Raw genomic sequence first — 16,290 nt, 5'->3', positions numbered from 1 at the left:
CATTCATTGAAATGATGGCATGGACCCTTTCAAAAGTTTGTTCAGCAATCTCATACAACAGAATAGGAACACTTAAATTAGGGGTTGGGTTAACGTTAATCTACTGCCATTATTTGGTTTACAGTAATTTCTTACTTCAGCATTTATCAGGGAAAGATAGCAGTGCATGTCCACAGACTGAGTACTGAGTAATAATGTATGTGTTTTGTCAAATATAATAAATCTTTTTTGTTTGATGAAGGTACTATTCACAGATCTCCATTATATGGGATGTTTTTATTTTTCTCAGAATACTTTTCTTTAATACACTTGCTTTAATAAACATGGATTACTCTTTGAAATTCAATACTATATTGAAAATACTCAATATTCAATACTCTGTCAGTAGGTTAGTAGTGTATAGGTTTATAGTGTTTTTTACTTCATTGTTGTATGTCTGTATTTATGTAGCACCGTGGTCCTGCGAGACACGACATTTCGTTCCACTGTATGTCCCCACATGTATAGCTCAACTTGAACTTGAACTTGAACTTGAAAACAGGTCTCACACAGTTTTAGATAAAAAAAAAAGCATAATTTATACTGTTTTGTAAAAACTGTGGTTTATTTACAGGTGGAAATAAAATACAAATGTAAGAAGAAACATGATTTATTTCAAATGTCATGCAAGTATACATATATTGTTTTATAAATTTTTTTTAAAACTGCCTTACAGCTCCGAGTATAAATTTTCATTGCCAAAAGTTAAAACAGAATTTTAGTCTAGTCTAACAATATTTTTCTTTACAAAAAAATAGGCCCAAAAACTAAAACATTGTTATTTTTATGTATTGATACTACATATCTCACACATTTTATGGCTACAAATTTATTTCCTAACACTATTAAGCAACTTAAACATGTACAAAAATCACAGAGTATGAGTGTGATGTGCAAACATACACAGTCTTTGATTTGCTATGTACAGTACATATGATGGGACAGGACGAAGGGGCATTAAATAGTTGAGGCCCAAAAGTGTAAGTATTTACAAGTAAATGGTTTAACATAAAACATTAGGTCAGAGGCAATATAACATAATAGAAGAGTGCCATTATAGCAGCACTGATAAGACCAGAAATTGGCACGGTCACAAACCAAGCGATAAAGATATTCCGGAACAGATGCCAATCAACGGCCTTCCTGGAGCGGAGCCAGCCAACTGATACCACTGATCCAACCTGTTCATAAACACACAAACAAAGAAGATAATAGAATTGGATGTTTGTTATTACATATTAAAACCGTATGGATTAATCTACTAATAAGTAACCCACCTTGCAATGAGTGGTGCTGACTGGGAGTCCGATGTTGGAAGCGACCACCACAGTTATCGCAGAGGCGAGCTCAATGCTAAATCCGCTGCGAGACAGACATGATGATTATAATAAGCTCTATAAGCATCTTTAAACACAGCAAAGGACTGTTTGAATGGAAAAAGTACTGTGGCACTGTCAAATGTCATAATACTAAAGACAAGACAAATCTTCTTTGCTGTGGTGCTTGAGGGAATTTCCATGAGACAATGAGTGTTGTTAAACTGTTTGTTTACACTGCAAAGTCAATAGAGATAAGAAAGTGGAAACCTGCTCTTAAGCCTCATGAGAACAACGATGATAAAACTGAACTATAAAGCCTGATCCCACAAATAAGTGCTCTTGTAAGTTTCTGCTTAGAGGAGGTACGAAACGTCAGGGAATTAGCAGCTTGTTACCTGGAGGGAGTGATGGGAGTCAGGTCTTTGCCCATGGTTTGTATGACCCGCCGACCCCAAATCCAGAGCCCTGTACAGATACCCACTCCTCCATACAGGAGCAACCAAATTGGTGTGGGAGCAGTGGGTGCTACAGAAGCGCTGTCATAGATCAGCCAGAGTGCAACGAGAGGGCCAATCGCATTACTATAAGAGAGGAATGATGGGTAATGCTGTCAGTTAGAGATTAGCACTGTCATTGTTATAAAACAATGTGGAAAAAGTGTAGAAATGCAATATATACACTACCGTGTAAACTTTAAGGGTTGGTAAGAAACCCTTTTTTATGTTTTTGAAAGAAGTCGCTTATACTCACCAATGCTACATTTATTTGAGAAATATACAGTAAAAACAGTAACATTGTGAAATTTTATCACAATTCAAAATAAGTGTTTATCTCAATATATTTAAATATGTAATTTATTTCTGTGATGCAAAGCAGAATTTTTTAGCAGCCATTACTCGTTAGTTCCACGGCCTAATATTTTTGTGGAAACAGTATTACATTTGTACAGGAATTCTTGAATAGATGAATAGAACGTTCAGAAGAGCAGCAAATATTTAAAATAGAAATCTTTTGTAACATTATAAATGTCTTTACTGTGACTTTTGATTAATTTAATGCATCCTGACTGATTAAAAATATTACATTCTTTAAAAAATGTATCTGACCCAGTTTACTGTATTTTTACATTTAGAGTAGTTTTACACTAAAAATGTATTGACAAATCTCAAAATGAATATCCATTTTTTATACTTTATATTATAATGCTGTAACATTTAAATTTACTTGTAGTTCATTTTCATTTTCAATTATTTTGGACAAGATATACATTTTTTTTATTATGTCTCTCATACCTAACGTCATTTCCCCCATGCGCAAATGATCCAAAGCAGGCAGTGAGAATCTGCAGGAACTGGAAGAGCGTGGACACCTCTGGCTTGTCTATCTCAAGCTCATCTATTTCCTCTTCCAGTGAGTCTCCTCTGACAGTCTCGTCCCCCACCTCCACTGCCAGAGCTCCATCTCCTGCTGCAACTTCTCCATCAGCCACTGCAGTACAGTAACTGTTATAGCTGTCGTACCGCGAGCGCCTTTGCTCTCCATCCAGTCCAGTCCGGCTTCCCTCACCCTCCTTCAATGACCCGTGTATTCCGTAGATGGCCATGGTGTAAGAAGTATAACTGTTGTTGCGGCGGATGGGTTTGTCTCCATTCTCTCCCATGCATTCGCCCACCTTGGCCAGGTGAAGTTTGTGAAGTAGATCCTTGTAGATTCCAGAATCTTTGTGTACGGTGTGAAATTGGCTTCCGCTCAAGTCTGGGACAGCAATTCCAGCATTGCCATTTAAAGCTACAATGGATGACCAAAATTGTAGATTAGAGAATTAGTCATTTAGTCAAAAGAGAATCAGTTAATTAAAACACATACATTTAATATAGTGTTTTAATCATTTCAAGAGGCTGACCGTGAGTGCAATCCAAATCTTTGGTGTCAAAATCTTTGCTGTCCAGGTCGGTTTCTTCTGAGCCTCCGATGTCAAAGGCCACCTTGTTGCTGTCAGCAGTGGGTGTCTGTGGAACAGGAGAGTAGCTTTGAGGTGGGGCAGGATGGGCCACGAGGCCGTTTGAGGATTGTTTCTTCTCAATCAGCTGTGTCCCACTAGTGTCGGCAATATTCTGACCTGAAAAGGTGGAAATAATTACAGAAATAAATATATTAACAGGACAGATCCAAATACATGCAAAGTCAATGTGGTAGTTTATTTACAAACATTTACAAAGATATTTTATTGCATCAGTGTGCCATGGGCATGGGCTAAATTGGTGTCCAAGAAACATTTCTACTTATTATCAATGTCGCTTTTTGTAGAAACCATAGATTTTTTTAGGATACTTTAATAAATAGAAAGTTCAAAAGAACATAATTTACTTGAAATAGTAATCTTTTGTAACATTTTTACAGTTTTTTTTTTAATCTGTTTAATGCATCTTTACTGAATACAATTTTTGAATGTTAAAGTATGCAATGATAATGTAAGTTAGAAAGTGTATATAATTAAATACTTACTTTTTATCTTCTTCTTTAACTGTGGACAGACAATGAACCAGACCACCGCAGAAGTAAGCAGGGCACAGCCCAGTGAGATCAGCAGAGTACCCCACCATGGTATCCTATCGAATCCCAACACTGTAGAATATAGAAAAGGTGAAAACTTAACATGTTTTAGTGCTAAACAGTGCTATATATTCTACATTTTTCATATAAATTCCTCTTGAAAAGATATTGGGTTTCTCTAAATTAGCAAAGATGCATTAGCATACTGTAACTTCAAACTTGATTCAAAAGCAAAACTGAGTGAATACTTAACCCTAAATTCAAATAATCTTTTTAAAAAGGGGATCAAGCATTTGTTAATGAAAGAAAGTAACTAGTGATCTAACGAGATAGCATGACAATGATAGCATGTTTTCCCTGCAGAATTAAGTCTGTTGTAAGGCAATGTGTTGACAAAACACTGCAGTGAGATAAACGGTTATACAATTTTCTGTTTAAAATGAAAGTGAAATGGGAGGCTATAAAGAGAAAATTTCTTTTTTATCATTATAACTTATGGCTAAGTTAATTTTCAGTTCCTTTGAAAGAACAGAATCACTAACGGTATCGAACATGGTCATGTGCGTGGCTCAATAGATAACCAGGAAGAGTGCAGTCCTGCTGTCCGCTGATTAGTACACAAATTCTAAGTCAACTGTTGGTTCACAGTGGCCTTTTCTATTTATCTTCAGTACATCATGATCTCACTGAAGTTTGCTTATGGGTACAGATTGTTGGACTTGGGCCAAAATTATATTTCATAGTTTTATTATTACATCAACAAACAGTACAGACCGTTACACATTTTCAAATAGCTATAATCATTAGCAATATTGAGTACTGTGTTTAATCCACCAGCCTTTGTATGTGTTTGTGAACGTGAAAGTAAATTAACAGTGTGTTAATTAATGATAAATGAGGGACGGGTCCTGTATGTATACATGTGATCATGACATGACATGTGATCATAATTTGAGAACAAAATGTTCCTCAAAAGGCTAAATCTGACATAACTTCCTTTTAGTTATATTTAGAGACATAGGAAAATCAATTAATAAATATTGATACATAAAGAAAGTACTGATCTAAATATTTTAAAGGACATATTTCTTAAAAAATTATAATTCAGTATAAGAAAATAAAATAAAATAAATTACTTAGAGAAGAAAAAAGCTTACTTGGTGCTCCAGTAAACATAATGGAGAACAGATTGATTCCCAAAGTAACAGCATAGAAAACTGGTAATGCTCTTAAACCATTGGGCACTGGATCCTCCTGGAGCACATGGAAATATTGGCATTTAGCACATGGTAAAAAGCATATGTTCTTTCTTTATTGACAACAACAAGAGATTAAAAAGTACCAAAACAGACACTGGCACATTATGTTACAGATGAGCTTAGTTTCACTTTTTACCTTGTTCAAGATGAACTTGCGGACAAAATAGAAGAGAATAGCAGACATGATGCCGGAGAGAAGAGGTGAAAGAAACCAAGAGGCAACTGGAACACATATATCAACAGGTTACACAAATAAACATAATGTAACATCTAAACAGTGATGTTCTTCTTTCTTATCTTACAACTGTATGGCCCAGAATTTCTCAGGGCTGCACTCCAAGCATCAACAAACACCCAACAAGTCACCAGGGGTAAGCATGTGACTATGTTTCCTGTCTGTATAATCCAAAATATTGTGTAATATAAATAGAGCTCATGTGAAAAAATAATAACACTAAGAAATCTGCATTAAATCACGCTGATGGTCTTTCCGCTTACTATTTCTGGGGTCACATGGGAAAATATTCTCTTTCCATTAACTGACTCATTCTTCAGGATGTTTAAGCACGCTTATACGCAAAATCTCAAAAATACTCAGTTTCACATACCAATGCGAAGCAATTCCAGCCATTTGACCCCCTGATGACCTCTAGCAACCATGGAAAAGCCAATTGTGGCGCCCACAATGCAGTGTGTTCCAGAGATGGGGAGTTTCAAGAATGAAGCTACTAGTTGCCAAACAGCAGATCCTGTAACAGGACAAAAACAAACATACTGTAAGCTTTTGACTTGACCAACACAAGTCACGATAACGTGATAAAGTTCCACCTAGGTGACTTGCTCGCAATTTACTGGATTCTGCTGAATCCCAATCTCCTGTGTGACTATGATGGACATTTTGGATGCGTTAAAATATGTATTGGCTTTGAGTGAAAGGAGGATTTGAAGGAGAAAGAGGCCAATGGAAGTAATGGTCAATAACTTCTTTTATATTCCACAGAAGAAATAAAGTCATACTGGTTTGGAACAACAAGAGGAAAATTATTTTTGGGGTGAACTATCACTTTAAATCAAGTATGTACTCACCAAACATGGCACTGATGGAGCCAGCCATCAGCACAGCCTCTGAGCCGTTGTACATGTGAACATCGATGATACCCGAACGGATGGTCTCACTGACTTTGGCCCCCAAAAGAATGGAACCCACTGTCTCAAAGATAGTGGCCAGGATGCAGGCCTGGCGCAGAGTCACTACCCCAGAACCCACTGCTGTACCGAAGGAATTGGCTACATCGTTGGCACCCACAGAGAACGCCAGGATAAAAGCAATGACGAAGCCCAGCACCAGCAGCCAGAGAACACCAGACATGTCTGTCTGTGATGCTGCTGTTAGCATTGTAACAGTTGCTAGGGATGCTAGTGTTGTGGATTCCATTGCTAGAGAGTAACTGCACTTCTGGCCTACTGTGAATCAAACTGGGTTGGATTATTGAGGTATTCCTTCTTAATAAATAAATAAATATCCAAAGGAATTAGAAGACAAATTAAAAATAGAAAATTCTCCACCCTGTCTATCTCTACAAACAAAAATGACAGTAGCAAGAAGTAAAAAGCAACTGTTAGCTACATATACTAATAAGGGTAAGGTCTTTGCATTGGCTATGGGTGGCTACACAGACAGAGACATCCATTGTGGGCTAGATCTTAATAGTGATCGACGGTACATTCTGGAAAAGACAGAGACATTTGAATGAATTAGAGACATTAAGATCTGACTATTTTTTAAAAAAAAGCACAAAACAGAAACACGATTAAAGTAAATCGCACTGCTTTTATATGCCTTGATTTAGATATTTTTTGGGGGGAGGGATGATACAGAGTCCGATTTGCAATGGGATGCAAAATAGCCTAACCTAGTAAATACAGGAAGAAAATAAACAATATCTACACATTTTTTAAAAATATTTGAAAGGGATACTCGACTCAAAAATTAAAGTTCTCTCACGTTTATTTATATTTACTGATTTACCCACCCTCATGTTGTTCCAAACTTGCATGACTTCCTTCAATGTGGAACGTAGAAGAACATATTTTGAAGAATGTTGGTAGTTTCAGCTCCCATTTACTTCCACAAGGGCAAAAAATACAATGGAAGTCAATGGGAACCAAAACTGTTTGGCTGCCAACATTCTTCAGAAATCTTCTTTTTTTCACAAAAGAAAAAAAAAAGCAAACAGTTTTGAAATAACATTATGATAAATTATGTAAATGTAAATGATGGCACAATTTTAGTTTTTAATTAAGACTGGAACTATAGACTATAATAATTCTGTTTTAAACTTATGCAAAACACAATACAATATGATAATTATAACATTTACATTTGCAGCATCTTACTATTATGTAATAGTTCTACCTCAATTTCGTGGCTAAGAAACAAAGATGGTGTGGTGCTAAATAAAGTGCTGATTATTTTAATGTATTCAATTATTTATAAGCAATTTTTTACTTAAAAAAAAAAATCTGGTAGTACAGCATATTATTTGTCTACCATAAAAATAATATTGGTTTTTCCAAAAAACTTATAAAGAGACTTTAAGCTCTACTGTGTGCCAGTAGTCAAGTAAGGAATTTCCAAAACAAAGTGCCATATTCATTTAGAAAAAAAGAGGCTTAATAATGCTTCATTAAGCATGCTATTTGATTATGTGCCTGGAAATACTTTTGATATTTTGATGGCAACTTTGCAACACAGACTATTACATAAGTGCCTTCAGACATCAGAGGATCAAGGGAGACAGAATATAAAAACGTACAAACTTCAGCTTTATATGAACACTTGAGCACATGCTTCTTAGAGAAGTATGACTTGTTGAATTACTTATTATTCTGCGAAAACAGTTGTTTGTTTTGACTTTGCACAGAAGACCTGCTTTATGATGTTCCCTTGCCACATTTACATGCACAAGAATACTCTATATAATTAGAATGTGTTAATTTTCCAATTATTTAAGTGTCAGGTGATGATTACATATTGTGTGATATTACACACGGACAGCTGATGGCCTGCATTTCTAAGTAAAGTCTCAAGACCAGAATTATACAGTTCATCAGGCTCTTGTGAGCTGACATGAACGAAAATTAATGATTTATTAAATTACAAACATCCTATAAACTTTGCCCTGAAGTTAAAATACACCATTGAATAAATAGTGTTGGACCTTATTGCAACTCAACACAAACTGTCAGATAAAACCTAAAAGAAACTAAACAGAGTACTCACCAAATGCGTTGAATGACTTCTGCTTGATCGAATGTGTTATAATGACTGATAACCAAACACTCAGTTCCTGTGTAAAACACACAAGGTACATATGAGGCTGAAAGCTTTCTTAGCCTTTAACTCCTCAACTCTACTAACTGTAGCTCAGTCCTGTCTGTTATATATAATTACTAGAGAAGGAGGGGAGAGTGAAGAGAACCACACCTCCAGAGGATCATGAGACTTCTGTGAAAGGCAAAGACTTTTAATGGTTAGCCAGAAGTTTGCACCAAATAACCAGTTGTACTAAATATTTCGTCATGTGTGCCCTCATGTAGACACATGTGCCTCTGTGTTAGTTTTCTTTTTGAAACATGACCATATAGTTATGCATAATATTACAGCAATGGGCTGTGAAATAAATATTACATAACTTTGTGTTTTACAAGAGCTCATTCACAGACGCCTCTTAATGTAGCAGGTCTGGAAAGCCAAAGTTGTTACAAAAAATATATATTTTCAAAAGCATTTAAAAGGCCATAAAAGAGAATAAATTTACAATTAAAAAAAGATCACAATAATTATGTAATATTAGTCTAATTGCTGTATGACAAATAGCTTAGATAGTGGAAAACCATTTTAAACTCAGAACAGGATGAATCTTTACACAATTACCAATCTCTAATCAGTTATTAGTTCACAACACTTATGAACATGTCTTTTTCCATTATCAGTCACTAATGAACATCCGTTTTTTTTTTCCATGACACATGTCTACGGTCAGCAACTTTGCCAGGACCGAAATGTATGATGGACACTGGACTGCTACTTCATGTAATTATTTACCGTTTTAAAGTGATGGATGGTATGTTTGATATGGAAAATGCCTTCTCAGCTAGAATAAGGAGAGAGCCAGATATTTTTGGATTAAACTTTGAACTCCATTTGGGTAGATCAGGGGGTCTGGACTGAGGGACTGTCAACACATAATGTCATGAAGATTATTTCCAAGTCAGTGACCCACAATCTACATGTCACTTTTGGCCATGCTTCTTAAAGAGGTAATTATCTATATCGCAGTATATAATATTGGTTATTGTCTCTTTTGAATGTGACAAACCAGGGGAAAGTATAACAGTGTGAAGCATCTTAATTAAATTATGGATATTAATAGTGCTGGGTAGCTTACTTACAAATTGTAGTCTGCTACTGATTCCAAATTACATGACAAAAATTTTAGTTAGTAGTATAATCCATTACATTACACATTTCAGGTAATCAGACTTTTTGATAACTTTTAGATTACTTGTGACCTACAATCATGGCCAAAAATATCGGCACCCTTGGTAAATATGATCAAAAAGGCTGTGAAAATTAATCTGCATTGTTAATCCTTTTGATCTTTTATTTAATAAATTCACAAAAATCTAACCTTTCATTCGATAATAAGAATTTTAAATGGGGGGAAATATCATTATGAAATGAATCATTATGAAATATCATTATGAAAGGAGGGAAAACAAAGCCCAAATTCCCTTAATAATCCATCCCAACGAGAAAAAGCAAATAATATTTTTGATGTGCATCAAAAGATAATTGAGCTTCACAAATTAGTGAAGTGGCTTTAAGAAAAGGGCTAGAGCAGTGAAAATTCCCATCTCCACCATCAGGGCAATAATTAAGAATTTCCAATCAACAGAAAATGTTACGAAATTGCCTGGAAGAGGACGTGTGTTTATATCGTCCTAATGCACGGTGAGAAGGAGAGTTTGAGTGGCTAAAGACTCTCCAAAGACCACAGCTGGAGAACTGCAGAAAATAGTTGAGTCTCGGGGTCAGAAAACCTTAAACAAAATTGTCAAATAGCCCCAGTTATCAGTTGTCAGACACGACTGGAACTTCAAATGGGACTGGCTTCTATGGTCAGATGAAACTAAAAAATTAGCTTTTTAACAGCAAACACTCAAGATGGGTTTGGTGAACACAGGGATAAAAAGTACCCCATGTGTACAATGAAATATACTGCTGTTTTTTTATGTTGTGGGCCTATATTTTTATGCTGGAGGTCCTGGACATCTTGTTTAGACACATGACATCATGGAGTCTATCAAATACCAACAGATAAAAAATCAATAAGTAACTGACTCTGTTAGAAATCTTATAATGGGCCATGTTTGGATCTTCCAACCGTACAATAGTACAAACACAAACCTCAAAAACAACACAAAAATGGGTCACTGGGCACAAAACCATCTGCTATGGCCATTCCAGTCCTCTGACCTGAACCCTGTAGAAAATGAGTGAGGTGAACTGAAGAGAAGAAGCACCAACATGGAGCTGGGAATCTAAAGGATCTGGAGTGATTCTGGATGAAGGAATGGTCTCTGATCTCTTGTCAGGTGTTCTCTAACTTAAAGAAACTGTTAAACTGGCAAATGGAGTTTTCAAAAATTATTGAATAAAAGGGTGTTGTAAATTGTGGCCAGCATGTATTTGAGAAAAACATTTATTTCATAATGATATTCCCCCCATTTTAAATTCTTATTATCCAGTGAAAGGTTAGATTTTTGTGATTTTTTTTAAATAAAAGATCAAAAGGATTAACAATGCAGATAAATTTTCACAGCCTTCTTTGATCATATTTACCAAGAGTGCCAATATTTTTGGCCACGACTGTAAATCATTTATCACATTGATTTACATAGGATAATATTGTACCATATTTATATAAAAATAGAATCGAAAGAAAATTAATTAAATTCGTTGTTAGTAACAATGTTAAGTGCATTAAACATCATTCATATCAAGGTTTCCCAAACTGGGGTCTGTGAAGGATCTGCAGGGGGTTTTAGAGTTTAATGAAAAGCCAATAATTTATTTACATTTTTTCTTTTTTAAATTATGTGTGTTTATTATGTGCGTATAGGAAAATTAATCCTGGAGCTTGTGAATATTGCAAGGTTATTTGATGACTGAATAAAAACTTGACTGACAAAAGCTAATAATTTTTTTAAATCATAAAAATATAAAATAAAAATAATTCTTTTTAAAATGACAACAATTAAAAAAACAAACAAAAAATTTTTTATACCCGAGTTACACTTTATTTTAAGGTGTCCTTGTTACAGTGTAATTATAAATTTAAGAGTAATATTAATTAACTGTTCTTACTATATGGTTAGGGTTACGATTAGAGTTACTTGCATATAATTATGCATAATTAATTGTTGTTATAATAGTAAGTACATGCAACGTGTAACAAGATATTTCAAAATGTAATCCTCATACAAGTACTTGATTTTTGTAATCTGATTACATAATTCAGATTACATGTAATCAGTTACTACCCAACACTAACTGGCTATTAAAAGCTTACAGTAGATCTGTCATAGATATCTGAGTGCAGATATATGATGATGCTGACCCCGAGGACATAATTTCTGCTACTAAAAATGTTTATGATGACTAAAGGTATTTATCTATTTATTTTTTGCTTAAATTTAAGTAGTGCGTATTGGACTAAAATATTTAAAACTTTCAATAACGGTCCAAACGGCTTTAGCCTTTACTACTTTACTAGCAAGACATCTCACTGTTTAAAGTGGAAGCACGTCTCACCCCCTTCTTTTGATGCAGAATGCTCTCATGCATTTCCGCGCTCCTTGTGCCCGAGAGGGTTCTGACAATGGGAGGTTATTGTTGAGGGAGGGAAGTGTTTATTGGGGTAGTATTAGTAATAACATGGAATGATAATTTAATAAAATTAATGTTGTAATTTGTTGAGTTGATGTTCCATGCAGAAAATCTAATAAAGAAATTTGAAATAAATTTAAGTAGTGCTGTCAAACGATTAATCGGATCCAAAATAAACGTTTTTGTTTACATAATATATGTGTGTGTGCTGTGTATATTTATTATGTATATATAAACACGTATGTATATATTTAAGTATGTTTAAAATGTGTTTAAAAATAAAATATTAAGTATATTTTAAATATGTTATGTTTACATATTAAATATATTTAAATAATATAAAATATATAAATGTATATGCATGTAAATATTTCCAAAATATACACAGTACACATATATGTCAACAAAAACTTTTATTTTGGATGTGATTAATCACGATTAATAGTTTGACAGCACTAAATTTACGTTATCTTTCTAGCAATATAACAGTGTTCAGTATATCATAAAGACAAAACTACAACTCAAAATGTTTAATATGCTAATTTGCTACTCAAGAAGAGTGTCTTATTAATCTTGAAATATTCACATACATATTTCTTTCCAGAATTCTTTGATGAATCGAATGTTAAAAAACAGCATTTGTTGTAAACATATATTCTTTTTTGTAACAAACCCCAAACATTTGAACAATGTATAAAATGTACATATAAGCATCATGTTGTCTTTGCATATCATGTTGGTTCAATCACAGGAGAGTGAGGAATTTTCCCCACAGGACTTTTTTGTTTCCACACAAACCGTGACCTCAGTCGAGACCACAGGCAGCTCCATGTGAAATACAGAAGGTTCTGGATCAAGGCCAGACCAAAATGAAATGAGCCTGTTGTTGTATTTGTCTGAAATGGCAAGTTTGTCACTTTTCCTTTTAATTCAAAGACTGGCAGATGTTGCTTAACATTTAACCTGGCGGTTAGTCTTGTGAAATCAGCCTTGACATTTTGAACTTACTCCTACTAAGTTTTGAAACATAATATTTACCTCTGGTTTTACAGATAACCTGCTCATTTTAACTCTCTCTGGGAACATACAGTAAAATGAAAAGTGATTTTCATCTTCTCAGGCACACAGTGGCAGCTCTGTTTTTCCCCAAACCACGTGCTGAATTCTGTATTTAAACTCGATGTGTAGGAAAACAAAGGAATCTTCCGACTAAATAGTTTGGTTTTGCCGCGCGTCTCACCCACGTGTGTCTGCAGGCTGCTCAGCTCTTCCACTAATAGGTTAGCAGTCTGACACAGAGCAGGAAGACGCTAAAATAAGCTGTTTTCTTCCTGCTCCGTTGAATGCTGCTGAACTGGGTGATCTCTGAAGCCCTGTCTGCTCAGCACCAATCCCAAGACAGGTTTTGTTTCCCTCACACATAAAATAGATATATAGGTCACTGGATAAAAATGCAAAAGAATGTGGCACTACAAGTAAACCACTGTGCTTTAGAAATAAATGTGCAGCTCAGTGAACCACAGAATGTAAAAGTAAAAAGGTATAAATTGTATGTAAATATAAATTATATATAAATAACATAAACAAACATTGAATGGGAGGCACAACACAATGCATGATGGGAGGATGAAAATTTGAGAACATCTGAGAGAAAACCTGTTTAGAATTTGATACATGATAGGTAATAATCCAAGCATAATAACAGATGTAGCCTACTAAAGAAATAAATGCACTAATGATAATGCACTGTAAACTGTTTGCAATCATTTCTCATCAAGATTTTACAGGTGGTGTTTTAGAGAACCTCTATGTAAATACCATGATACATGTTTGCAGTTCAGTGTCAAGTCACAGACTGAAAGTTCAAACATTTACCGAAATATGTCTGGTAAAACGATATGGTCTCATGTATTTCTGAATCTAGAATATGTGACCCTGGACCACAAAACCAGTCTTAAGTGTCAAGTTTTCGAAATTGACATTTATACATCATCTGAAAGCTGAATAAATAAAGCTTTCCATCCATGTATGGTTTGTTAGGATCGGACAATATTTGGCCGAGATACAATTCTTTGAAAAACTGGAATCTAAGGGTGCAAAAAAAAATCTAAATATTGAGATAATCGCCTTTAAAGTTGTCCAAATGAAGTTCTTACCAATGCATATTACTAATCAAGTTTTTATATATTTACGGTAGGAAATGTACAAAATATCTTCATGGAACATGATCTTTACTAAATGTCCTAATGATTTTTGGCATAAAAGAAAAATCTATAGTTTTGACCCATACAATGTATTTTTGGCTATTGCAACAAATATACCCCAGCGACTTTAGACTGCTTTTGTGGTCCAGGGTTACATGTAACATTTTTACACATAGGTGTTGAAAAAGTTTTAATATGTTTATTTTTTATTTAATGTAATAAAACATGAAGTATAATATATATATTTTTTTAGAAATAAGTATAAAAAAATAAATAATAAAAATATAAAAACTTGAAATATATATTTAAAAACAGCAATAATCATTAGAACACTTTTCTGCCTGCTGGGGACAAATTGCTTAAGATAAATTGCTTAAATTGCTTGTTTCAATTACTATTATGCCATTTATATTTTTATTGTGTATCAAGGAAATACAGATGCAAAGTGATAAGGCTACTGTACAGGAGGTTTGAATGTGACTCAGAAAGCCTGATTATTGACAAAACGCAACTGCCCAAAACGACATTGACACACTGACTGACCAAACCACACCACACCCAAAATAACCACCAATTACATGCAATTTTACAAAGCCCATTACTGTAATTATACAGATAAAGGGAACAATGGGTAGCTAAAAACGAATGAGAAATGTTAAATATCACGTGAAAAGGGTAAATAAAAGATTATTTTGAAATACTTTCCTCCTCTACTGAAAACATCACTTATGAAATAACAGATAATGACATGTGAAGAGCTGTAGGAGACCTGAACTGTAAACACATTGGCGTCTATCTAAATCAATCTTTGCATGATAGGGTACAATGACAGGTTACCTAAGTGGGAGGTTTCATTTATTTATGTTCTTGGAGCTGTTTAGTATAATTGTTTAGGCTTTTTCATTTCACTGTGACAACTAAATAGATAGTGCTAGTTGTTTTTCATCTTCTTTTACCTAGACATCTTGTTAACATGAATCTGCAGACGCTCAATTATGAAAGACCGAAACAGCCAGTATTGCTTAGACTTCATTTCATTAAGATATGACCATAACAGTGAAAAAAAGAGTATAGGGAAGAATCTTTCCCGCACATAAACAAGTCTATTTTAACAATAGTTTACACTGGTTTGCAATCATAAGCCGGGAACATGTTAGTGCTTGCCTTAGGCAAAGCAAACCCATTCCCTAGAGTCTCTGCTGCCAACATCTCCCATCAACAAATCTATTCAGAAACCTTTTCAAACATGACCCCTGAAAGCCATTTCTGCCAGTAATATTTTCACAGGACTGGAATTATAAAAAACATGAAAATATTGACTTAAAGTACTAGTAATGCACTAAAGCTTTCTTGCAACAGGGTATTGGATGTTGACCACCGTTAGCTGTTTAATGTAAGGCTTTACTCTTGTTTCTGCAAAAAGTGACAGTTTATTAACTAAATCCTTATATCAATTTACCGATGACATACATTTACTCATTGCTTATAATTATTAATTACCATTGGCTGACTTTCTTGTTTTGCAGCCATTGCCACTGTATAGATTATTATTTGTGGGGATTAAACCTCTAACCTTTCGGCTACCATACCAGATCTTTAACCACAATGCCACACTTGAAATTCCCAACTGTTTATCTCTGACCAGCATATGACAGTTTGGTTTTCAGCTTTAGGCGACTACACTGGAAAGCTCCTCAATACAAATACCTTACCACTAGATGCCAGTAAAACACAAATTCATTACTAATTCTTTTGCCTCTGCTTCTTTGAATCTACTACCGGTGCTATTTTTAAAATAGAGGTGAAACAGTAAAATAAGGCCAGTAAAACCTGAAATCACCTACGTTAAGGGGATCAGCAGTCCCTATGAGGAAAATGCTTTAATAAAATCTTGAAAATCTAAATATTCAAAAAGGTTTGTATGAGGGTTAGGTTATGGGTAAGTGATAGAAATATGTTTA

General features: G+C 34.5%; 1 protein-coding gene across 5 annotated transcripts; it reads right to left on the bottom strand.

The window, feature by feature from the left end:
* Positions 1–579: 579 nt before the first annotated feature.
* Positions 580–8,786, bottom strand: LOC306848713 (sodium-dependent phosphate transporter 1-A). 5 transcript variants are annotated; one of them, XM_079383431.1, is made up of 12 exons: positions 8,454–8,592; positions 7,204–7,373; positions 6,257–6,897; positions 5,779–5,919; positions 5,307–5,392; positions 5,069–5,165; positions 3,864–3,983; positions 3,262–3,477; positions 2,651–3,146; positions 1,754–1,939; positions 1,317–1,401; positions 580–1,220 (listed from the first exon to the last, which is right to left on the bottom strand). In XM_079383431.1, exons 3-12 carry the CDS (start codon positions 6,603–6,605, stop codon positions 1,056–1,058), a joined length of 1,941 nt encoding a protein of 646 aa, XP_079239557.1. In that variant the 5' UTR covers positions 6,606–6,897; positions 7,204–7,373; positions 8,454–8,592; the 3' UTR covers positions 580–1,055. The 5 variants fall into 5 exon arrangements, with proteins under 5 accessions (XP_079239557.1, XP_079239559.1, XP_079239558.1 ...); XM_079383433.1 differs by having other exon boundaries at positions 7,204–7,295; positions 8,454–8,588; XM_079383432.1 differs by having other exon boundaries at positions 7,204–7,370; positions 8,454–8,585.
* Between the last annotated feature and the right edge of the window lie 7,504 nt (positions 8,787–16,290).

Source organism: Barbus barbus (genome assembly GCF_936440315.1).
Source record: "Barbus barbus genome assembly, chromosome: 28".
Lineage (NCBI taxonomy): Eukaryota > Metazoa > Chordata > Actinopteri > Cypriniformes > Cyprinidae > Barbus > Barbus barbus.
This window is presented reverse-complemented; position numbering and strand designations above follow the sequence as displayed.